This window comes from Bombus fervidus, chromosome 1 (genome assembly GCF_041682495.2).
Source record: "Bombus fervidus isolate BK054 chromosome 1, iyBomFerv1, whole genome shotgun sequence".
Taxonomy (NCBI): domain Eukaryota; kingdom Metazoa; phylum Arthropoda; class Insecta; order Hymenoptera; family Apidae; genus Bombus; species Bombus fervidus.
The window spans coordinates 9,313,972-9,340,077 of NC_091517.1; the positions used below are offsets into that span (position 1 = coordinate 9,313,972).

At 34.4% G+C, this 26,106-nt stretch overlaps 2 protein-coding genes across 15 annotated transcripts in view; both read right to left on the bottom strand.

Annotated features, from left to right (window-relative positions):
- Positions 1-696: 696 nt before the first annotated feature.
- Ptip (PAX transcription activation domain interacting protein) lies at positions 697-7,186 on the bottom strand. The gene is made up of 9 exons (XM_072020890.1): positions 6,940-7,186; positions 6,226-6,410; positions 3,599-6,045; positions 2,976-3,420; positions 2,085-2,269; positions 1,727-1,968; positions 1,336-1,605; positions 1,007-1,211; positions 697-898 (listed from the first exon to the last, which is right to left on the bottom strand). The coding sequence occupies exons 1-9, from the start codon at positions 7,033-7,035 to the stop codon at positions 831-833; spliced, it is 4,143 nt and encodes a 1,380-aa protein (XP_071876991.1). The 5' UTR covers positions 7,036-7,186; the 3' UTR covers positions 697-830.
- Positions 7,187-8,009: 823 nt separating this feature from the next.
- LOC139997895 (uncharacterized) overlaps positions 8,010-26,106 on the bottom strand; it is a 203,810-nt gene continuing 185,713 nt past the window's right edge. For all 14 annotated transcript variants that reach the window (XM_072021951.1, XM_072021943.1, XM_072021961.1 and 11 more), the window contains 4 exons: positions 17,472-17,695; positions 14,854-16,012; positions 13,389-13,862; positions 8,010-11,717 (listed from right to left, as the gene is read on the bottom strand). In XM_072021951.1, coding sequence (XP_071878052.1) covers positions 11,115-11,717; positions 13,389-13,862; positions 14,854-16,012; positions 17,472-17,695 — 2,460 coding nt within the window. In that variant the 3' untranslated portion in view covers positions 8,010-11,114. The remainder of the gene's footprint in view (positions 11,718-13,388; positions 13,863-14,853; positions 16,013-17,471; positions 17,696-26,106) is intronic.

Below are 26,106 nucleotides of genomic sequence, written 5' to 3' on the forward strand. Positions count from 1 at the left end.
TTTATTTTCCTCTGCATAAAACATATTCTTTATCTCATATAGTTTTATGCAAATTGTATATAGTTTTATTAATTTGTAGAGAACTGTTTATTACGTATTCTAGTTTTAATTCCATAGCATTCCATTACGACACATATGTTTACACTTTTCTTACAATGTTAACCCGACTTATTGTATGTACAATAAAATGATCCTGTTGACTATGAATATATATTTACATATACATAACAAAACCTTTTTTATAACCGATTTTAATAGAACTGAGAATAACATAACCCGATCAGTAACACAATTAGAACACAATGATGCATATTTCTATTTATTTTCAATTATACATACTTTTACACATAAATCATTTCTTATTGTATAAAGACAGTGGTAAGCGAAACATATAGAATGGAAGAAAATAAGTGTACAACGATACAAACTAGAATGATATGTATAATTCTATATATACGACAAAATATGAGAAATACACGCGCGCAAAGAGAGACAGAGACTGGAGTGGAAAAAATAACTACAAGATGCTAAGTAAAACAATATTTCTTAATTATGAATGAACAACATGTCCTGACTACAAAAAAACAGGTCTATCAAATGATTTATTTCGAGATGCTATACAAAATATGCTGTTTTTAGAAACGAAGCATGAAAGGAGAGGTTTTGGAATGTTTTCAGTGAAAATAGTTCCTCCTGTATCATAAAATTATGTTCTTTATTGTCCCATTGAAGAAGGTAAGCAAAATTTTTCATCTCCAAACTAGCTTACTAAAGAATTTAGTAAGCCCGTATGAGGGTTTAAAATGCAGTATATTGGAAACTGCATGTATTTAAATTTGTTCAGTTTGGAAGTATTGTCGTGCAACTGCTCCTAATACGATTTCTGCACTGAACACACCTACAAATATTAAAAAAAAAAAAAGTGTAAGAGAATATTTTTGTACTATTCATATATATCTTCCAATATTTTTTAAAAAATTAAACAGAAATTATGGGAACTACTTACTGATATTTACACGTAAAACGTCAGAAAGAAGATGAAGATCATTTTCATGGGTGATGATGATATAAGTTAATTTATTACTATTCATTTCTTGAATCTGTGCTAGAGGTCTTCGCGTTTTTTCCATTGTTCCACCCGCACTTTCAATTATTTCTGCGATCGCTGATGGCGATGGTATTACACTTGGTGTAACATAAAATATTTTACCCTATTCAATAAATAATTATGTTTATGTTTAGTATGAATTTTAAATCATGATCATCTTACGAACTATTGGTACCGATTAAAATATGTTACCAATAAATTAACAGCTTAGCTAATAAAAGAATTACCTTAAGTACTGTTCCCCTATTAAGGCTGACCAGTGCCTTTTCAATATTGCAATTAAAACTTTTCTCGAATTCTGGATCCCCAAGCATGTATCCACTTTCATCTAAAAATGTGTTCCTTGCGGAACAATCGAGTAACCACTGTAACGTGACAATATATTTACAACGTGATAAGCAACATAACAATTTTACAGTTCTTCTTGGTGCTGTCATGACGAGATGAGTTGCATCTCGCCAACTTGCTGCCAGTGCACCACCTAATTCCCGAATTCTCTGTTAAACGAATAATTCAAATCCTTATTATAATATGAATTAAATTCGTTTTACGCGTTTTATACATTGAATTTAAAATGTATAAATAGGAGATCTTACTGAATTTCATTGTATGCATTACCTTCGCATGCTTCCTAGGATTAATACCAGAGAACAATATTCTTGGTTGCTTATCTGGAGGTGGAGGATCGGGATTACTAACGACTATTGGTTCGTCCAAGCCCAACAAATGTGGATCTTTATTCAGTAACGGGCCGTCTAATCGCGGCTTTTTATACTTTCTTATCGAATTTGGACCCTGACCAACCTGCTTTACTTTATCGTACGATTCCTGAGTAATGTTTATTGGCATCTTCCATGCAGCTGAAAGAAATGGTATTTTAACATTAGCCCGAAAATTAAATTTAGAAAGACTAATGGAATGAATAAGTTATGGTTTTCTTGTTGGAAAAAGATACAATTGGTCAAATTCACGATACCCATTAAATGAGGTACTAGCGAATAATCCAATCTAAAGGGATTGCCCAGACTGTACTGCTGATATTTCGGATTTTCGGTTTGATGCAGCGCATTCATTTGTCCGCAGAGCAAATCCGTCAACCATTGTGCGTTTACAACTCCAATTTGCCATTCTCGAGCCTTTTTATATTTTTGACCGTCCGGTCTGAAATGGTTTTTGTTAAATATAAGGATGTCGGTAGTAACGAATGATCGATCGTTACGCGTGGTATCATAAAAGGTGGTTATACTTCATTTACTCTGTTCTCTGTACATTTGGAGCAAAGGATGAATTTAGTATGTAAAATAAATAAAAGAAGTTTACATACATGTTTATCTTATTTGACGTTGTTTCCAAATGATAGATACTTTGGATTTCTGTAATTTTGTTAAAAATGTTATTAATTGCACTTTGTATGTTGTATCACATGTAAAATCTTGGTGATTACTTATAAATATTTCCATTACATATTATTTCAGGTAAATTTGATGTTATATACTCTATATAAAAAATTTATATGCATAATGCATACAAAAATAAATCATTTATAATCAACAAATAAAACCTAACTTAACATGCCACTGTTTTCATTCACTTCATACTTTAATGAAAGTAATAATTATTAGATATCAAGAATATTTTATAATAACTCCTGTAATATCTTAACATTTTAGAAACAAAGTCAAATAAGACAAATATCAACATAAAGTCTTCCATCATTCTTTCCTGTCAAATTCATTTCTAAACGTGTCCACCAACATTTTACTATACCCATTGGTATAATTCATATAACTCAATTATTCATTTAAATCAAGAATTAAAGCCCCAATAATATCAGGATTGCTTATGTTGAGTAACAAAACATCTCTACCTTCTGCAAATGAGGAGAGTGTTGTGCCTGGTGAAGTAATTGGTAACTTTAGCTCCCAATGCTTCCAGCATATACTTCACCTTCGCTCGCTCTTCTCCTTCAAATCCAGACGGTGATACAATTTGTTTTGCACACGGAAGTTCTGTCAAGCTGAATGGTGTTGGAAAATGCAGTGCGTGCCAAGGTGGAACTACCTGCTGTTTACTGACTACATCCGATAGCCAGTGAGCACTGACGCAACGTTTTCCTTCCCGTAATGCCTGCACTACTGTCGGATGTTTCTGCGTAATCGCAAGTACATGAGTAGCTCGGGTACAATATTGCGGTTCCACCTCTCCGCCGTGTCTCTCGATCACTTGTTTCCATACGGAAACATCGTTCGGACGTTGCACATCGTACTCGACGATAACAAAGATACAACCTAGCAAAAATAGATCTGGTGGGACTGGAAAGAAATAACAATTTATTACTCTAGTGAAAAAGAAAGTTTCCAGATAAAAGACGAAGATGAATTAATGAGTAGTATACTGCGGATTTCAAGAAAATTTCCAATCGGATAAAATACAGGTACATAAAAGAACGTAGTCATAATTAAGTATTTTGAAGAAACTGGAAAATCATACGTTTCAGATTTGGATTGTGACCATAGAACTGAGCTTTCGCTTGAGGCATCACCGAAGCATACTGCATCTTTATTGGCGCACCGGGTGGCGTTCCATTTGTGATATTACCAACGGTTCTTCGCTGATATGCCGCCAGAAGTTGTGGATCCTGAGACGGCGGCGGCGGTGGTCTGTGTTGCGCGGTCATTAATCTTAGTTGACCCGCCGCACTACCTTCAGCAGCACTACCCTGTAATCTATTCGTCAACATGTTTGCCAGGGCCGTTTTTGTCTTTGCATTAACGACTAATTGTTGGTCTGGTGGTATTTGGGCATTATTCGACAACGAAGTCAAGGGAGGCTCTTGTTGCGCGCCCTGTTGCTGTTGTTGTTGTTGTTGCTGCTGTTGCTGTAAGTGTTGCAGTTGTTGCAACCTTGCCATTTGTTGCTGTTTTTGCATATGTAATTGCGCTATATGTTGAGGAGTTAAAGCTTGACCCTGTTGAAACGTTTGACCAGGTTGGCCAGCTTGTGGACCTTGCACATTTTGATTGGTTTGCACGATCACCTGATTAGAAGAATTAATTGGTGTTAAGGCTGGTGGTTGAACCCCAGAATGTACTGGCTTTTGACCAGGCGTTTGCGCAAGTTGAGGTCCTATCATCTGAGGACGTGGTTGCTGAATCCACTGCAAACCACCAGGTTGAACTGGTTTCCCTGGACTTCGTATAACAGCGATATGCGCGCCTTGTTGCGCTTGACGATTTTGCATTTGCCTCTGCAGTAATAAGTTTCTTTGTTTCTGAATTTTTTGGATAAATTGAGCCCTTTGCTGTGGATCCATTTGTTGTAACTGTTGATGAGTTTGAGCATCCAATTGAATTAACTGCCTTGGTGGCTGTGGTGGCTGTTGAGCCCATTGTCCACTTGGTCTTTGCGGGCCGATTTGTTGTTGTTGCTGTCTTTGTAATTGCAAATGGTATTGTTGCTGTTGCCATTGCGAATCTCTTTGTACAATAAAACCTTGCTGATTAGGACCCATTAATTGTTGATTCTGAGGTTGCTGCTGTAATTGACCGTCTCTTATAACAAATTGTTGTGAACCTTGAGGCGCAGATTGTTGCAACTGTTGAGAGATTTGTTGAATCTTCTGCTGTTGTTGCTGTTGTTGCAATAATATAAGTTGCCGTTGTTCGGATGTGAGTTGTTGCGGTGGAGCTTGTTGTTGATTCAATTGATGCTGTTGTGTCCCAATTTGTTGTGGTTGAGTAGGAATCTGTTGTTGTAAAACTATTTGCTGTTGCTGTTGGGGTGTTAGTTGCACTTGTTGTTGTTGGACTAATTGTTGTTGAGTAGTAATTTGCTGCTGCTGTGGTAAATGTTGCTGTTGTTGATTTATTTGTTGTTGCGGAAGAATTTGATGTTGGTTTAGCTGTTTTTGCTGTGTTAATAATTGCTGTGGTGATGACATTTGATGTTGAGGTAATTGTGAATTGATTTGTTGCTGCTGTTGTTGTGTCATCAATGGTTGCTGTGCAAGTGACTGCTGCTGCGTTCCGATTAATTGCTGCTGCTGTTGTTGCTGAGATGTTAATTGCGGAGACTGTTGCTGATTCAAAAGCTGTTGCTGCGTGTATTGCTGTTGTTGTAATTGTTGATGCTGTGTAAGTTGTTGAGGTAACTGTTGTTGCTGATTTAATTGTTGTTGTTGTATTAATGTATGCTGTATATTCATTTGTTGTTGTTGTTGCTGCGGCGATAATTCTGGTTGTTGTATTTGTGATGGTATAGATTTCATTTGAGCAACATTATTTTGTTGAGAGGCTTGTGGCAACCAAGTAGTTTGTGCAACATTTTGATCAGAAACAGAAGACGCAATTGTGGAAGCATTGGATAAACTTGCTGTAGGTATTGGTCGTGGAAGATGTTGCTGTGGATTGACATTATTTTGCCCACTTGTTGTATATGGAATTGCAGTTACAGTTGCATTAGCTGTGTTTACGCTATGAGAAGTATTGGAAGATACCGGTGGACTCGGTTGATTCCAAGGCATCCGTTGTTTGAGTTGTTCCAACATGGCTTTAGTTTTCTCTTGTTCCTCTCGTGCAGTATTATTTTCAGTATCTTCATCCATAAAGCCAGTAATCATGGCTGTAGAACTATTTGGATATGTTAATAGTCTTGGGTGGTATTCTACCTCACTCACGATAGTTCTTTTTTTACAACATTCTGTTACCCAATCTGGAGTTACAATCTGGATAGGATGCCTCATTGCAGTTTCATATTTAAGCCCAGCAGCCTTTCCAGTAATTAAATGAGTGCAATACCGATCTAAGCGTAATTGACATTTACCACCTTGGAGCGTGATCATTGCCCATAGACTTTTGCTGTCTGCACGACTTATCTGAGACACACATGCTCGTACATTTGAAAATAACTGTGTATCATCAGGAGAAAAATAGTGAGGCCTATATTATTATATAGATAAGGAAATGAATTATTCTTATATAGATGAAATTTATTACAGTAATGTAATATTTTTCCTATACAAAAATGAAATAAAATTTACCATTGAATTACTCTAATGTTTTATTAAACTAAAATTTTCTATATTACCAATAGATTACAAATTTTTAAATAAAGGATACGGCAGAAGTTTATTACATTTGACAGAATATAAAATCCAATTTTGTGTAACTGCTGGTATCTCATAGATATCCTTTGCAGCACATATATCATTTTCCAGTGCTTTATAGCCTGCTATTAAATGTGTAATATAATCACTAAAATAATTTGATCTTTCAGCACCTCTCTCCTGTAGTAAATTTATAATCTGGAAACAATTTAAAAAAATATTTGTTTCTAATACACAAAAATTGTTTTAATGCGTTGTTAGAATCATGCATTTATATGGTGACAAATGTCCCAAATTTTTGTTCCAAAATTAAAGCATATATAAAAGTGCATGAAGCGATGAAGTCAGTTCCTAGTTTTACAAAATTCTTAATTAATCTTAATTGTTAAATTTTTAATTGTTACAAAATATTATATGTTCTATTTAATTTACATTAAAAATTTTGACGAACTTTAACTAATTTAATACAACAAAATATTCTATGTTGAAAAATGCTATACAATTAATGCTTTCTAAAAGTCTGTTGTCATCTTCATATTCAAGGAGTACAGTCTGTTAAATTTGACTCCATTTTATAACCTCTCTTGTATCAATCGCGATTAATTTGGAGTAATTGTGGACAGATCACGATTTTCAATGATTAAAATATAATAATATCGATATTATGAAATTAGTAACATTATGTCAAAGGTAAAGGAAAAACGCGGGAAACAGTAAAATGACATACCTTAGGTTCACCTACGCCGCTGACGTAGAACTTAATATCGGTGAATAAGGCCCCTTCGAGTTTTAATTCCTCGAGACCGGCCCTTATGTCCCCCATCCTTAACAAATTACAGGTAAAATCACGTATTCCACATCACAACTAAACGGCGCGTTTTCAAAAATGAAGTTGGAACACACACAATATTTGATAACAAAACCCACTCGTGACGCTTTTGTTATTATTATGATTTCAAGGTTATGTAGCTACTTCAAAGTCGAACGACGTATATCGTACTCGATATTTATCGAAAGCTTCGAATGCGCTAGATTTGAATATCGAAGATGTCAGTTGAATTTAATATGGAATCATGTTATAATATTTCTATGCCAGTCTTTATTAAAAAGCTTAAAAATAAATTAGAATACGCATAGAAACCTTAAATTTGCTGTATTAAAAGTAATTAATGATGTGACGAATAATTGATGTGAATTGTTTTCGGTTTCTTAGTTTTCACATTTTATTCAAATTTTAACCTTTGATTTAATTGCACCATAATAATAATAATACTTAAATGAAAGTGTTGAAGTGAAAAGTATTTTTGGATACTTTTATGTGTTTAATATTAGTGAAAATTACTGTGATAACATGCAACTGTATATCAATTTGACGGGATTAAAAGTAGCTGATTTAGAATACTATAAGGTACATGTATGACTATTATGTATATATTATATATATGGTCGTTATGTAAAATATACATTTTTTGGATAATTGTTATAATATGTGTACAAGACTTGAGAAACTTTAACTTGTTTTCTAAATTATTCTCTATTCTTTCATCGATTTGATAATAAAGAAATTGAAACAATTAATAAAATGATTTTCAAACCATTAAAGATTTGCATAATACTTGAAACATACGCTATTTTAGAAAATGTTTAACAATGTTTAATTTTACACTATACTTGAAACATTCTTTATAAAAAAAACTCGGTTTGTCTCAAAACATGAAAATATATTTGAAATTTTATCTGTTTACTGTTCATTGACATAAATAAATGTTACTATAGGGCCACATGAAAAACACAAAGTTTGAAAACATTTGTTTACTTTATTGTATACTCTTTTCATTCGCGTAGTAGGTACATATCAGCATCTAAAATGCTTTTCACCATAATAGTTCGCCATAACCTCTTCTTGTTTTACGCATTCTTCGTTTTCCTCTTTCACTCGCATTTGCTCTCTTCCTTCACTTGTGTTCTCCCGCTCTTTCTCTCACACTTTCTCTCTCTATCACGCACACTAAATATAATCCTCTCTTCTCTTTTCTCTTCTACATATGTGTCTCGTCATTCGCGCTTTCCCTCGCATTCATAGATAAATAAATTATAGGCTAGTATTTACAAGTTCTTCTTAATAGATTTCCTCTCCTTACTTAATTTAATAGTCATTTCTCACTTAACAGATTTATTTATCTTGTAAAGACTCTAGAAATATTGAGCTTGGTCTGGTCAGTATACATCATATAATTCCCATTAACTTTTGTCGCTTTTTTCTTTTAATTAAATTATGTGTATCTATGTATGCCTGTGTGTACGTGTATATGTGCATACGTGTCGCCGAAAATTTTTTTTCTTCGTTCGTTACGTTTTAATATTGAATATTTAATTTTCTCCTTTTTTCCGACCATGGTATATCGTTTCTCATTAAATGATGAAAATGATCACATAAATGAGCAGCGGCATGAGGGAGAACGGGAAGCAAAAGTTCAATTTTCTTGGGGTAGCGGTGGAGGGTCGGGGGGCTGATGAAAAATTACGCAAACCCTCTATTTATAGAAAATTTATAGGTTTCTTAATTAGCGTCTTGAGATATGAAATTAAAATTGTCCACTTATAAATATATATATATATATATGTATGTTTATCTGTGTACGTGTATTTGTATTCATTATGTATGCATATAGATATATCTCTTTCGTAATAACAGATTCGTAATTTATTTTAGTATTCCTTATTTAACAAGTATCTCGTGAAACGATATAGAGGTACGTATTGCTCTGTAACAAAAGAAAATGAAGCATTCACAGTGTTTCACGGACAATCGGTAACAAGTTTGTATCATATTTGTAGTTCGTAATAGCTAAGGCAGATAATGAAAAGAGTATCACGTGAATTCGTCTTCGATCAACTTCTTCTGCACAATGTTTCTCCATGGAATGAAAAAGAAACCAACGCGATATTGTTTGTAATTGAGTATCGTCCGTCCGGTGTACACATTACACATTTAAATAGATGCTTAACATTTTATAGTTCTATATATATCAAGTATAATATCCTCTCAGGCACCTGTGATTATTTACAATGCAACAACTGTATAACATAAGTAAAATTTCAACTCTATGCGAGCTATTAACAGTAAATATTTAATGAAACTTCGTAAGTTTTAATTGAATAAAAATATTCTTTAACACGGAGATCAAGAATCTTCTTTAAAACTGAGAAAAGAAAAATATCGTTATGAAAATGGAAAATGAAATTTCTTGTACTTTAAAGGAAAATCGCGTATCATTAGTTAAGTACACTGTTAATTTAACTTTAACAATTAAAGGTTTTAGTTGCGTTATTTCAAAAGACACGATTTATTTCTACGAGTTTCTTGCAATTAAGAGGATATCTATACTTAATCACTTATTATGTCTATTAGATGATAAAATAAGTTAATCGATTGAGTCGAAATTGTAATCTATTTATAATTTGCGCGTGGACAAGAGAAATTCTGTTGAAATTAAGTTGTCACGACTATCAGAAAAGCGAGGAGAGGCTGAATTGTCCATAAACTTGAAAATATTAACGTTCAACTCTTAAAAATTAATCAATGTAATTGCACTTCACATGCTGCTTCAAGATATCCTTTAAATCCATCAGCACGTCTTTTCGCAGAAACGAAATTTCACTCTGTTTTATCACTTTCTCTTTTCTTCCGAAGTATGTAGGTATATCAATTGCTGGAAGTTATAAATTTAAAAACGATTAGAAAAATGAACTGAATTCGTGAGTAATGACAAGATAATTAGGCGAAGTTAATGTAAATTAATCGTAATTTGTACCATACACGCAATATTTCATGAAGTTATATGGTTCAGAAAGCCGCGAGATCGTTTTGGAACTTTTAGCTTCACAGAACTGATTTTCGGGCACTGCGTAACCCTCTGGCATCCAGCTCTTTAAAGAGAAACGTTAATTCCAAATTGGTGGAAAATTTTTACAGACACTTGTAATATCACTTCTAATCGAGCGATATTTTACAATTTAATCAACGTTTAACGTAATACATCGTGAATATAATTTCGTTAACACACGTGTGTAGTGCCTAGCTACTCGTAAATATATGTATTTTCGTATTGATCGTAACGTAGCACGTAAAATTCGTCTCGTAATCCTTAAGTCAAGTCTTCGTAGTAGATATGAATATCTATATATAATTTCAAACCGCTATAAACTTTAATTTTCGAATAAAAGATTTCGTATAGTTAGTTGCTAGAGACAGGAAAAAGTATATTCGAATTCCATTTTATTTCTCCCGAAACCATACCAATTCCCTTTATTCAACCAAAATGATTGACGTAAAATTTGATTATCTAACCGAAGCCGTTGTTCGATATCGCCAAATAAAATGAAAGGTCCCTCGAAGGATAAGAGGATCACGATCTTCGATCAATGATCAAACAAAAGCAGACGAGTAGTGGTAGAAGATTTGTGAGAAATAAACCTAGAGAACAATCCTTCGAACTAGCGTATCTGCATGTGTACGTGTGTGGTATGTTGGGTAGATGTGCACAAAGAGGGAATGCGACTAGAACGCAATTTACGTGTGTATTCACGGCGTGCGGAGGCTTTAGAAACACGTGTATACGCTCCCCTCACGAAGGTCGTATATATTGGCCCACGAATCTCCACGTGACAAAAGTCCAGGATCATAGGAAAGGAACGATCAATGCCCTAGAATCTTACACATCAGTTTTACATCATGGTCTCCCTACAACTGTTCATTCTATCGAAATCTAATTGTAAGTAAGGGCAATCGTTCTCGCAGAGGGCCGCGCTGCCTGTAGCAGTTGCTGGGCCGTTACACCAACCCCTGGGGTGCAAAGTGCTGGTGAGATAACACAATACATCTAGGATTTCGTTAATGCGCTAGGAGCCCGGATTTGCGTCCTCGCTGCTTCTCCGCCTGGCCTCCAGTTCCTGGGCTAGCATAGCCGCCTCCCAATTATTATGTCCCTCTCCACGCACTTCACCTTCCTCGTCGTCATCGCCGTCGTTCTCGCTGTCGCCTCTTCCGGATCTATCGTCGAATTCGTCCTCGGATCTGCTGCTCTCGCTGTTAGACTCTAGATCGATCGCCACCTCGTCCCTCCACAGAGACTGTGGCACGATCGAGCTAGGGAGTTCTTGAAGCTCTAATGTTTCTTCCTCGGAGTGTTCTTCCCAGGATCTTCGGTTATGAGAACTAGACTCTATACATGGCGAGCAACGTTTATAGTGCGACTGAGTGGTCAGGACCGTGTCCACTGAACCGTCTCTCATGAACGGGTGGTCCTCACGATCGTCGTCCAAGTCTTCCTCGAACGAGGCGTCGTGCTCTGTACTGTCTCCCAAAGACTCGTCCCCGTTTCTTGAATCTCTTTGTTCCAGTTCTAGTATTCTTGCTTGAAGTTGAGATATTATCTCGTCTCGCTTGCGGATCTCTAATTCCAACGAAGTAAACTGCCGCTCGAACTTCGTCTGTATGTCCTCCTGAAATTTTATTCGTATGCGTATATTAGTTGCGAGTAATAAAGTCAGTATGCTGGTGTCTAGTTTTGAGTTTGCCGAAGGCTAGCTGTGTCACGGTGTAATTTTCTGTTTAGGTGTAATTTAGTTTACTCTAAGTAGTAGATGAGATTACTTTAAATAAGTAACGTGATTTTTATTTTTTGTAAAAAGAATAAGATATTTTGAAGTATCACTTATTCGATATTGATGCATTTTTCTTTGAAATAACTTTTCGAAAAATCCAAACATATTTTTAATATCGTGGTGATAGGTCGACAGGCTAGACTGTATATTACAAAGTCCAATATTTTACTATGTATCTATACTTTCACTTCTCTGTTTCTATAAATTCTCTAAGATACTATTGCAATTATTTCTTTAATTCATGAATAATTTAATCCATTCATATTACAATTTTTCTACCCCAGACGTTTCTGATATGCTATCAAAGTAGAATTTCTTTTATGCTTAGAATACTTCTCTCTCTATTTCTAACATCAGCATATTTCATGTACATAATTTTTTAATAAAAAAATTTCACTTGCTTTAGTGTAAAATTAGTAGTTTCACATCTTTTGTAGCATTGATGTAAATATTATGAAACATATTAATATTTGCGAACGGGGAAATTAACAGCACATGGATGTCGTTGGTTAAGCAGAGTACGCTAACAAGCAATATATTAGTGATTTGTAAACAGGGAGTAGCATGTAAATAGAACGAGGTTATAAGCCGTTGCGATACAAACTTCTTGCAAACTGGCTCAGTGCGCGAGAACTTTACGTTGAACAGCTCCGAAGTCGACAACTTCGAAGCCAATATCTTCAAAGGAAATTACAGGAAACCAAGGAATCTTGTAGAACCTCCTCTAGGAAATGTAATTCTTCCAAACGTGTTTCTTGATATCCTTATTAAGTTCTTGAAAATTTTATAAATGGCTTTCGCAAGTCTACCTATTGATTTTTCAGATGAAAGGACACATTCTTGATTCTAGGAAAACTTAAAAGTGTCAAACTTCCATTCGTTTAACTCTTATGAATGAAGAAAATATTCAGTTTTTCTGAAATATCTAGTAAGCGATTATTATAAATATTGAAGAAACTGTCTAAATACTATGTAAATATTGATAGTACATAAAGAAAAGACGCAGTAAAGAGTTATTGTGCATGTCCATTCACAGCTTTTCTTTCTATCTCTTATATGTATTTTTTACTTTATGAAAGATGCTACAAAATGATATTATCATTTCTGATTAATTACCATTAGAATTATCTACTTTTCGAATTAATTACATTCGATTTAATTACAGTCAATCGTATCAAATAACGTAAGGATTGATAGAATATTTTTCTAATTTTTCTCGATTACGTTCAACTTTTCCCGTCAATTTTAATTTTTTTCGCCAATTAAATCTCAATATGTTTGAAAATTCATCGAATAAAATATCACAGTTGCTTTCATTTCATTTGATAAATAACACCATTCGAAAATATTTTGTTTCACCATTCCCTATCTCTAGAGAAGAATTCGACAAAATTTGAATATTTAACTCTGTATAAATAGTTCGCCATACGTATCGAAGTTTAATCCAAATTACCTTCAACGAGCTGTTCTACGCGACGAGAGAAAAAGTATAAAAAAATAGCGACTTACCAGACGAGCCTTAACGACTTCTTTGATGCCGGTGACTATCTCCCCCAGGTATTCCTCTTCTCGTGGCCGAGATACCATTTGCAGGATACCTCCGCTGCCCAAAGGACGGAAATTGAGTTTATTGGGCGGTGGCAGTGAGGCCTGCTCTTGGGAGTCGGACAACTGTGACCCAAGCGGATAATTTGCCGGGGTCTGCTCGGACGGTGGGCTCTGCAGCGTGTATTTGTTAAATGTCACGCTCTTCGAGAGTTTCGAATGCCGTGCCGCGTAACCTTCTATCGTCGGTGCTCTCATTAATTTCCTTAATTCGGCGGTAGCCGCTTCGCGATCCGGCGTGCTCGTCGCCGAGGTCTCGGAGCTTCCAGTTCTGCTGCCGGCCGACAATTTCTTTAATATGCTCTTCAAGTTCCGCCTTTCTAACGTCTCATTCTCCGGTGAAAGTTGATCCGTGGGTGACATCGATGACATTCGATTCTGGAAAATGTTATGCATTGAAAGAACTTGAATTGGTACTGATAAAAATCAGACGTTGATATTGTTCATGATTGATAATAGTGATTTCGTCAATAATGTAAAATATTAAATATTAAGATATCGATTCGATATGAAAATTACTGACGAGATCATTTGATTTATTATTAATTACACGTTCCTTCTTTTAATCCGTTGATCAAGGTTCTTCGTAACGATAGAAAGCTACGGTATGTTCTTCTGATCGATCGCGATGCGCCAACTTCGAGATAGATAATTCTACTTTATCTTAACAGAATTATAAAGATGTAGACTGAAATTGACAGTAGATTGGCACAAACAAAAGACATTTTTCATGAAAGTTAAATTAAAAGGATTCTAGTTTGAAGAATTTTGATTCAATTTGTGCCATTATTAACTCTTCGCATTATATTATAATATATATATTCGAATATATTATATTCTGTATTAATCTTAGTCCGATTAAAGACTTTTCACATATCTGTACAATCTTTTCGCAAAAATAAGCTGCACTGCAGCATAGACTTTCAGTTATTGTATCTCTCAGATACACCGCGACCTCCGCAGAATTAAGTAGTTCTATTTGAATAGGACAAAGCGAGTAAATCATTTGCGTATAATACAGAAACTAAATGACAGAACTTCTATGCGCACGGTTTAATATATCGTCGAAGTTTCCGATACCTGACAACTGATATAAGCTATTAGGTAGTTAAATATCGCCCGAGTATAATACAGCGGGATCTAAATTTCTAGCAATTGGATTCGTAACTTAATGTTGACCGATATTGCATCTCGGTATATGCTCGAACGATGAAGATTTCTTTCATTTTACCGTATACGTCTTCATACACTTCGCTCGTCTCTTCACATACAACTAGAAATCAATTACTTTGATACCTCGACGTTACTTTCCATTTATCAACGTACAAAATATTTGCCAAAACTCTCTCAAAAACTTCAATCTACGTACCTGATTCAATTTCGCTAATTTCCTGGTATACTCGATCGCGCAAGCCTCCGAGTGGCTTCTCGTCAAGTTTCCATCGAACTCAAGCTCGGCGTTTTCTCCGCAGTCTAAACTGGAGCTCCTAACCGCTTTCTCGAGTTCCGCCAACTTCTGTCTCTCGTTAAGTATCTTCAGCTTCTTGACAAACGGTAGACCGCAGTACTCCGGTGAAAGATCGTCTACGGACGCGTACATCTTAGTCTGCTGTCTTAGGTGCATTAAAGTCTGTCTTAACCTCTTAGTCGGCGGACTCCTCTGCGGCGAATTTTCTTTGTTCGTTAACGAGGCGTCCTTCAGCATGGCCCATGGTTTCTTTGCGGTCGAACCATTCGCATTCTCTTCGTTCGAAGTGGTCGGCGATTTGACGATCGGTTCTATGGTACTTTGGACCGATGGCTGCTTCTGTACCGGTTTACGAGGCAGCTTGGGCGATTGTTCTTGCGATTCCTCGGGTATAGCGTTTTTTGGAAGCAAGGGCTCTTTAGTGGGTGCCTCTTTGTCAGCCTCTTTGGCCTCTTGCTCGTTCTTTGCCTTCAAGAGCAGTATTCTCTGAAGAAACGGCAAATTCGGGTTCATAGGGTTCTGCGCGTCCAACGGTGGTTGTTGTTGTTCAGGCGCGTGCACGTGCGTTTCCATTAGATTTCGACGTTCTTCGCGTTCCTCTTTTTCTTTTAATAATCTTAATCTGGCAAGCAGAGGTAAACCGGCGCCCAAAGGCGACACAGGTGGTTCTTGGACGCTTGACGCGGACGCGTCTTGAGTATCGTCGATCTTCTGCTGCCTTTTCAGCGTTGACACCTTTGGCGTCAATGGCTGCAGCTCCAAGCTTTCCTCGGGTTTTGTATTTCGTCTACTCTTTCTTAGCGCATTCTTTAGACCCTTTACGTCGCTCTTCAGCTTGTCAACGATTCTTTTGCCCGTGCTGTTGTCCGACGAGTCGTGACCAGGCGACGTTGGTTGCCTAGATGCTTTGGCCACCTTCTGCGCCTCCATCAAACGTTTCCTACCGAGGTTCTGTAGGATTTCTTGAGCGTCCGGATAATCTTTCATCGCCGCTAATACGTCCTCGCGGGAGAGGCTGAATAGCTCTGAGTAACCTACTGAACGAACGTCGGCTGTGCGTCTGTAATTGAGGGTTTATTCGTTGGCTAGATAGAAACATGATTTTTTAAATTCGAAGTTTATATGGTTTGAAATATGAAGTGTGTTGTATCCTAAACTGACGTAGAACTTCCATTTGAAGGATAAGGTAGGAAAATAAGTATAAGTACATCGCGAAAGAACTTTATCGAGAATATATATATATCGTTGGTTTTCTGGGAATAATTATGAAAAAATTAACTCTGAAAGTGAACTTTTTCTTGAAAATAACAATGAATATTATAACGAGTTTCGTGTACGCATCAATTATTCCGAAGTAGCTGCAGTGACTCTGTTCCAGTTTAAATTCATTACATTATCAGTTTTTGTAATTGAGTTAAGTTAACTCGAAGACTTCGGGACAAAGTTTAGGAAAGTTCAATTTCTTGCTCATACATCTGCTGCGAATAAAGAGAATTAGTTGTAAATTAATAATATTCGACGAGGGAGCGAATTTTCGTAGATTGCGAACAGTCACCTTCAAAATAATTATGGAATTCGTTTCTTCTAAAACAGACACTTACAAAGAATTTATTTACGAAAAACCGCAAGTTATTACTTTTAACGGAAAATATTTGTATCTATGGTTCCTTTAACTATTAAACTTTAATTTGTCATAAGAAGATTCAATCGTGCGATAGGTGCATTTTTAACAATCATCGGAATTAAATTGTTCAGTTTTGTGGAAAATACCGAAACGCGAAACGAAATTTCAGACAACTATGTTTCAGAGATACTGAACGATGTAACGAGAAAGTAGGACAAGTTATATATGTGTCAGGATTGGAAGGAAAATAAAACGCGTGCAAAGCTGAAAGGAGGTTTTTATCGATTGCAGTTTTCGACTATTGCCGCATTTCCATCAGCTTCACATGCTTCTCGTATAAATTTTTCCCAGTTTAAATTCATGTATCAAATAAAACGATTGCGCAACTTAACTTACAACTCACATGCGATACATTTATGGGACTCGCAACACGATTATTCATTAGAAGATAAAATAGCAGATTGAAAGTATAAAGCTTTCTTAAAACTTTTCCCATTTCTCAAGAGATATTCGCGTATACTGTTATAAGGTGCTTTAAATTTCGTTTGGCACTTTATTCGATTAAATTATTGAATTAAATGAGATTAGCGTGCTGACAATGCTATGACGATACGGTATCGATGAAATTAATTTCCCTTAATTTTCAAGTTGATTAAAACAATAATGTCACATAACGTTGTTGGCGATCTAATTAAATAATGTTTAATACCACAATATGTTATTGATACATGCATTTATTGTATTATAATTTGCATAACTTTATGCTAATTAGGCGAAAGTAGGTTTAACGTTATACGTATGAAGAATAATATTTCCTGAAGTAATTCGGAGTTAGAATATACGGAACTCGGAACAAAAATTAGAAATAGGACAGCATTTACTTTTAATCACTTACTTGTTTAATCCGTCTAGATTAAGAATTCCAATTTCTCCAAAGAAATCTCCGGCTTTCATGGTTGTTAAAACTCTGCCCGTTTCGCTAATCACTTCTAGAATTCCGTCGGCTATTATGAACATTTCTCTAGCTACCTCTCCCTTTCGACATATCGAATCACCAGGCGTAAATATATAGGCTTTCATCTTCAGCACTAGATCGTGTAAAAATTCGGGTTGACACTCCTATAAACAAAGACAAAGTAATTTCGTATGAATCTGTGAATCGTTTCATTCAAACCCTTAGTATTATAAATAAGGTAAGCGATTAGTAATTAACCAGAAGCGAACAGTGAATTTGAATATTCTAATTAATAATATTGTGATTAATAGTTAACGTTAATCATTTTAGCGATACTGTGATAGGTATACGGTGGGTTACGCGAAAACCAAATAAATATATTCAGGCGAATAAAAGAAAGTTCAAAATCGGTATAATTTTAGTCAGAATTGTAAAAGTTTTTTACCATATTGATAACAGTCATTTATTCTGTGGTATATGTGTATTATATTTATTCATCGCTCTTATTAAATATAAATCCATGTTATAGGATTATAGTATTTTTATATGCTTCTTATTTTATAATTACCACAGTTTTCTGCGACTAGTAATTCTTATCGCTTCAAGGTGTTGCATCAAAATGCGTTTTATATATTTCAATCCACAATTCATATTATTTTTATTCTTCTTCATATATCGATTGGAAAATCGCTTTGTCACGTTTTACAATTCAAAAAATATTATTAGGGAGGGATAATTATAAACTTTCTTTTGCCCGCCACTGTAGATGTACATAACTATGTAGCTTGCATTTATTTATTATCATCGTTTGTTCAAGATTTCGGTAGATGGACCAGAGGTACAAAGTGCTCACAATTTGCTGTGCCAAACGATTCTTTTTTGTATAGTCGATGTACAATAGACTTCGTTAAAATACGATCAACGAAATCACGGGTGGGTAACATGTGTATAGACGATCAGGTAAATATACGGTATACATACTGGCCACGATATGGTAATGAAAAAACATTAAAGGTTTGATGTCGCCGCCTTCATTGAAGCAAATGGTAGCGGCAATTAAAAGTCACATAAATGTGCCAATTACAGACGATCGTAATGATGGGTTGTAAAAGATTGTTTTCCTCTGTCTGCGAATGGTTTACTTGCGAATTGCGTGCCGGTGAGCATTATGGCTGCACTAGGATTTTCATTACACAGATGTGGCGCGTTTTATCGTAGGATCGTGGGCAGTAAAGCAATGAATTTATCTCGATTTCTGGGAAATGATATTCTTGAATCAATTACTATCCTTTTGTCTTTGTTAAATGATACAACATGGTAATTAAAGATCTTTTCCCCCTATGCAAATTTAAAACTTGAAACGTCCTGTGATAAAAAATTTTTGTACAAAATTGTCTTTGCAATTCCGGTATTTTCTTTTTGTAATCCATTTTCAAAAGTAATATCTTCAACGAAAGAAACAGAGTGGGATATAAAATCTCAATTTTTAAGTTTTTGATCCTTCGTTTCTTAAATATTTGTACAAAATTTTCTTTGCATCTTCGTGTTCTTCTCTCGTATTTTATTTTCAAAATTAACAGTTTTAACAAAAAAGAAAAAAGGAGAAAGAGAAAGGACAACAATGTGGAATTTAAAACCTTAGCATATTTTAAAATGGAAGTAAACATAATTTTATATCTCACGTGTAAAGAATTATTAATTTTTGTCATGAACATAGCTTATCAAAAATATTATCGAGAGAGTTGTTTAATTTTCCTTCCGTTTTTTAAATTATATTTGCTGTTACTTTTTGCATTGAATTTCTAAGAAATTCGATATAAATTACTTTTTTTTTTATATAACTTGGAATAGTGCGAATTATACGAATGGTTAAACGTTCGTTGATTATCTATTTACTGGAAGAGGAGTAAGGGAACCATCCATTTTATTTTCAAGGTCATATGATAGAATATCTTCACGCATATTAGCTGGTATGATCGCATACGCAAAGTGACTGAAATTAGCATCCCTCTTATCGATTCCTTGAGGACGACCTTGCGGTTTCTGTTCTCGCACAGGATATTGAGACGAGGGGTTCTCAGTGAATATTAACGGATGCTTGACACCGCTATACGTATACAGTGGTGCATTCATGCATAGTACATGCTCATTAAACATAAATAAATATCAGAAGAACAAGTCTGTGACGTAATTCATTCAGATATATCAGTCTATTTTCTTCATTCTCCTTCATTCTGAATTTTCTTTGGAAATTTCATTTATTCTGTATCGAAATATTATATTATTCCATTTGTGGAAAAATAAACGCCGTATTTTGATATTATCTGAAGTTTTGTACTTAACAAATTTTTATGGTACGATTCATCAACAACTTAAACATTCTTTTGTGGTAAAACTCTTTGTGACCGGGATTTTGTCTGGGAAAGAAAGAGATTGCAAATATATTTGTAAATCTATTTACATGTTAACCGCCTCCCTTTTTAAGATTTTCTATTGACAAAGAACAATTTCTACATTATCAATTCTACCGTAACGAAGTTGGTTAGGTACAAAGAATGGAGAGATTTCGAATAATATGTTATTCCTAAACCTTAGTATGCTTCGATATTCTTCAATTTAGAGAAGAAAAACGTCTCTTAATATACTTCTTTTTAAATATCTCTATTAAAATATAAATATATTCTTTTTCAAATATCTTCATTGAATATTATTCATCCAATATTTCTTTCATCATCGTTCAAATGTCAAAGGACACAGTACGCACGAGTTACTTCAGCGTAAAGATTTCCTCTTATAATTTTTATCCGCCTCAACGAGCAACGTCGAGAACAAATCTTAAAAGGAATTTTGAACCGACTTCTTTTAATATCCTTTCCTTCCTTTTTCTTTCCTTTTTTTTCTTCGCATCTGTTCCAGATGGCACGGAATCGCCTTCAGATAATAGACATTCTTCGAATATTATTTTGACGATCGCGTTTTCTTTCCTCTTCTCTTAAGGCCTCAAATCTTCTCGTTGAAGCTCTTTTCGTGACATTTCATGGTTTTCACATCGCGCTCAGACAGGCGAATCTGCACTAGTGACAAACGGGCGCAGTAGGTTTGCAGCGGATATACTCGAACATCGGAGGAAATCGTCCTCGGTAGCCTTATGGTGCCAGACGTCTCCACTGTCAACTTGTTTGTTGAATCTGGGACGATCCGTGACGTTCTCGTTGTGCATTCGCGAAGTATGTCACGCGTTTTGAATGAAATCGTTCAATCGTTACCCAAGGAACTTGAAAGAAGTTTCACAGAATTTTAAGAAAATTGAATAAAAAATTAACAAAACAAACGTTTCGAAAATTTCAATTATTTCATAGTTCGCGTTATACCTTTCATGCTAACTTGTTGTTTACTACATAGTTACATTTTGATAAAGCAGATTATGCGACTTGAATGGCAATGCTTGATTATTCTTTACAGAATTGTTTAAGGGAGTTTGGAGGAATCCGAATCAAAAATTGGAGAAGTTAAATACAAATTTTGGAGATAATATCTTCTACTACGTTTTATATTCTTCTCTGCTTGAATTTTGGTGAAGTGTATTACGTTTCTCGAATGACGACAATAGTCGATTCTTGTCTAAATAATCGTTTTAAGAAGTTTGAAGGAGTTTTAAGGGGGTCAAACAAAAATTTCGCAGTCAATGGATATATTGGTATAATAATACTCTATTTTATATAGTTTGCCAGCTGCGATTTGACGAATTTTCCACTTTGATGTATACTACGTATCTCGAATGTTTAAAGATTTGATTGTTGTTTAGAGCATCGTTTGAAGAAGTCCGAATGTTTTAAAGCAACAGAACTGCGTGAAGAGTTTGAACATGATATTCCATTGTATTATTCTATATCGTTTGATAGTTATATGTTAAGGGATTAACATAGGAAAATAAATAATTTTTAAATAATTTTAAATAAATAATAATAATGGTAGTTACTTGTTAAGGAATTAATACAGTAAAATATCCTTTAATAGGATGAGACAATTTAATATTCTTGCGTGTCTGAATACGATATCAGACTATCATGCTTTCCTTTGAAGTTGCTCGTGTCTTTTTTTTAATATTACAAAATAAGAAACGGCATACGTAAAGAAAGTGTGAATTTTAGGAAAGCTAAGGGAAATCCCGGCGTACACGTAAAGAGACTTAGGAACAGGAGAAGAAATATGCATTATAAAGTTAAAGTGTATGATTTCGTGTGCTGGAGTGGTTTTTGTAAATTAACATAATACGTATGCGTTGTAGCAGCAGTAAAATATAAATGTATATTATGTAAAAAGGAATTGCTATGCAGAGGGTTCCCGTAAAAGGGATTACTATGTGGAATCACTGTACTCATATTTTTTCATAACAAAAGAAAGTTTGTTGTAAAATTGAATTATAAAGTAAAACATAGTAACATAGTAATATAAAACAAGTCAACTTTCAAATTGTTATTATTATAGTTCCATGCGATTGTGGTAGTTTTCGTCACTTCAAAATATCGCATCAAAATGCATTTTAGATAATTTTACTTTGTCGCGTTTTATTATTCAAAAGATACTATCGGCGAGAGCAGTGACATAAAACACTCTCAACCACATTCGACAAACATTTTCATTTGACTTTGTAGCACGATATATGTGCTTGTTTAAACATTAGCAATACAGAAAGTCTAGAATTTTTGTCCATTTTCTTGTAGAACATATTTAATATCGAATTCATGTAGTTTATTAAATGTCATGGTCTGCAATTGAAAGTTTGTCCTCGAAAGTGCCTATCTTACGTAGGTGTCATAAACATTGCGACGAATTTTGTTCAGGTTTGCATTTTGTGGTCCAGCGAATACACGGAGAAACACGAAATTCTCGAAATCTCGAAATTACCTGGAAATCTCAAACGCAAATTATTCGCGCGGAAAACCGCTTTTCCACATTTTAACGTGACATCTTTGTATTTCGCTGAAATTTTGTACAGTATGCAATTTAAAGCTCGAAACATACTACAAACCGCGGATAGATATCTTTAAATGGAAATAAAATGAACGTTTCTTAAATTACGAATTCTAATAAGTCATTCACAAATATCGCAAAGGAGGTACGATTTACGGTATATGCAATTATAATGAGTTAATACGGTAATAGTGATTTATAAATGTATATAAATGTATAATGAAAATTGTGATAACTTCCGAGAGATATATTTAATTTTTACCTTATAGTATCAATATTGATCAATAAGAACTAACAAAACTAGATTCGACCTCGTTTTTCCACGAGCGTCGCCGTTATTATTAGTTTCGATAAAATTAAGTTTATATCCACAAAGGCTATAATTTTAGTTCGCTATTTTAGCGTGAAATCATATCTTGTATCTTTTGTGCTCTAAGATTAGTTTGAGTTTGACGTGGCTTATTTTGAGCTTTGCCTCAGCTACTTAAGTAAAATGAGTTTTGCAGGGGAGATGAATTTAGAGATAATACGTACGTAAATCCAGTGCGGAACGCTATATTCGCATCCATAAAAATTTAACTGATGCACCCCTATATGAATGATTTATAGATTCATTTTATGGATGATAATAATGGCACTAGATCTTTTGATGGACTTTTACGATGTAGGGAAAATTTAAAGATAAATATATTTTTCAATTTTAAACTGTCTGGTCGATGTATAAGTTGAAATACATTAAGTACAGTTAAATATAAATACAAACCATAATATTTCAAAACTGTAAGTACTCATTCTATAATTAATTAATATCTCTTGGAAGAAAATGTCTGGTAACAATTATATCCTAAATACAAAGGTGATAATTCAAATGCTATTTTTTTGATTGAATACAAAGTTCCAAAAATCGAAATCCTCTCTGCGTTTAAAAAATCGTCATTGTGGTAATCAACGATTGAATAAGTGGACACGATATTCATACGAAGACATCTATGAAGATGTGTATTCGGCAAGTAAATCAATAGTGGACTTAGAAAGAGATAAAAGTTACGCATATGCCTTAATTGTATAAAATTATTCGTCGTTGAATATTTATACACATTGACTTATCGAAAATAAATATTAATATAAAAAATTTGCAATGTGCGATTCTCTGATGGATATTGAATTTTTTAAATTCTTTTTTAAAATACATATGTATAACGTATAAAAGTTCAGGTAGTCATTTATATCTCCATCGCCAAAAAAAATCCAGGGTTCCGTTTCATCGAATAATACGAAATTTCTGATCGATAACGTTCGCATTTCACTTTCACCGTTACTAATAAATGTTTCTTTTCTACAAATCCGTCTATTTATTTTCGATCAACTTTATGGAACGAAAGTAAGCTGCTTCCCTTAAAGCGAATAGTTTCCACTGTTGCAGTAGCGACATCATAAATCCTTCTCTTTTTTCTTTTCACTCGTAAATCTTGACTCTGAGGTAGAAACGTTCGATCACATTAAGCGAAGTAACGCGTTTCACGAACATCCAGCAAACTTGATTTACTTTGCTCGGCTGGCATCACGACCATTGCCATTTTTTCCTACTGACAACGAGATAATGTAACAATGTACCTAAGTCGGAGATATCGCGTGTCATTTTACTTGAAAAACAAATTTTTTTCTACTACCATCGGACGTTGCCTCGATCTCCTGCTGGATTACTCCGAAGAAAAGTTCGTTTTTCCCCTGTCGCTTATATTATAGAAGGATTATCACCGACGAAAAGTTGCGCGATCTTCGCCCTTTATCTACGAGTTCCGCAATTTGCAATGTATTTTCAAAATTTCTACAGAAAACTTTATCTGTTGAGCGTTTCTCTGAAGGCCTTTTGCGCTCTTTTTGCTTTGTTTCAAATCATTCATCTGTATGTATGCGTACAAATTGGAATTTGAAGACATTTTAGGACAAGTGAAATTTGTTATTTTTTTCTCAGCTATATTATTACCGAGCGACGTTTTATTCGGATACGAATTTTCAATTTTCGTTGTGTAACGTTACCTTATTATTTTCTGAAGAAATCGTTCGAATCTGGCTATAATGTGTACAGTGTCTCTGATCTTTCGCAAAGAATAACTTTAATTAAATAACCGTAATTTACAGAAATTCATATTATAATTACATAGAGCGTAATATTGATAATTAGACAAAAGCCGATATTTTCCGCGCACGTAGCAAGCTCATTGCTATTCACTCGATATAGTTAGCCAACATTTTGTATCGAGTTTATACATGACTAGAGCGAACAAAAACGCCTTCCCAGTATGCACCTGGAATATTAATACTTGAATAATAATCGTCATAAATTAATATTAATGAACTTATTATACTATAATAGGTATCTATCACATAATCTCATATTTTGTGTTCTTTGAATTAGATTTTTAACGAACTTTCAAATTCCAAAGTTATTTTTTAAAATATTACCCTTTCCTACTAAATTCTGCGATGCAAGTACTGACGGTTTAAATTAATTTCATTCTTCGCTGCAATCTTATTTTGCAAAGAAATATTTGCTTCTGACAATGAATAACATGTTGATAGCATTCTTTCTGTAGCTTTGACATCGTATCATATTTAGTATAGAATAGTGTTCTTTCAGGAATATGAAATATGGAAAAAATTGTTAATTTAAGAAGAAACAATTTTTTCTCATTGAATTATCCGAATTATCTTGAACATTGAAAGTAAGTATTTTTATTAACAGTTTTAGTAATTATAGATTATTCTTCAAAACAAAAATTAAAAACTTGACGCAGCGAATGTTATACATAAACCGATTTTAATCAACGAACGTCACTTCCATTGTCCACGATCATACGTATTATCTTTCAAAATATTAAAAACGCAAATAGATTTAGCACAACCATGAGTAAGTAGAGTATCGATTATTTACACATATATCAATTGCTGTTATTGTCACATATCATCATCGTTGTACAATTTACAGTATACCATTTGAAAAAGTACCACACCATTGAGTAGTTGATCGCAGCGCTGAAAGTATAATGTCGCATTTAAGGAAATGATATTTCATATATGACGAACAATGTACCATTTAAAATCATAAAAGTTGTAACAAATAATGTATTTGCTTCTAATAATGATTTCTTAATTCTAATACGAGATTTCTAATTAATAAACACGAATGACACGTTTTCTATTTTACAATGTATTCGATTTTTTTATGAACATTTTCATAACAAAATACAAACACCAAATCTGTTTTCTTTTCTATATTAAATTCAGTCTTTCAATAATCCTCAAAATTCTACTCCACCGACAATAATGTTTCATTATTTCCATTTAAATTCAGATTTTCCACTCCATCGATATCTCCATAATCTCTTTTTAAATTCACATTTTCTTTGCTTTTTTCCACTTTCTCTATACAGCGACAAAAGCTCGGTGGAATGATGATGATGTTGAATGCGTGGAGTTTATCGCCGCATTGGGAGTATCGCAAGCAAAGATTCATGGTTCACGAATCGTAACTTCTTCCTTTCTTCCATATATCCCTCTAACCAGACCTCTTTTCGCTGTAAATTGTTGGTAGGTGTGA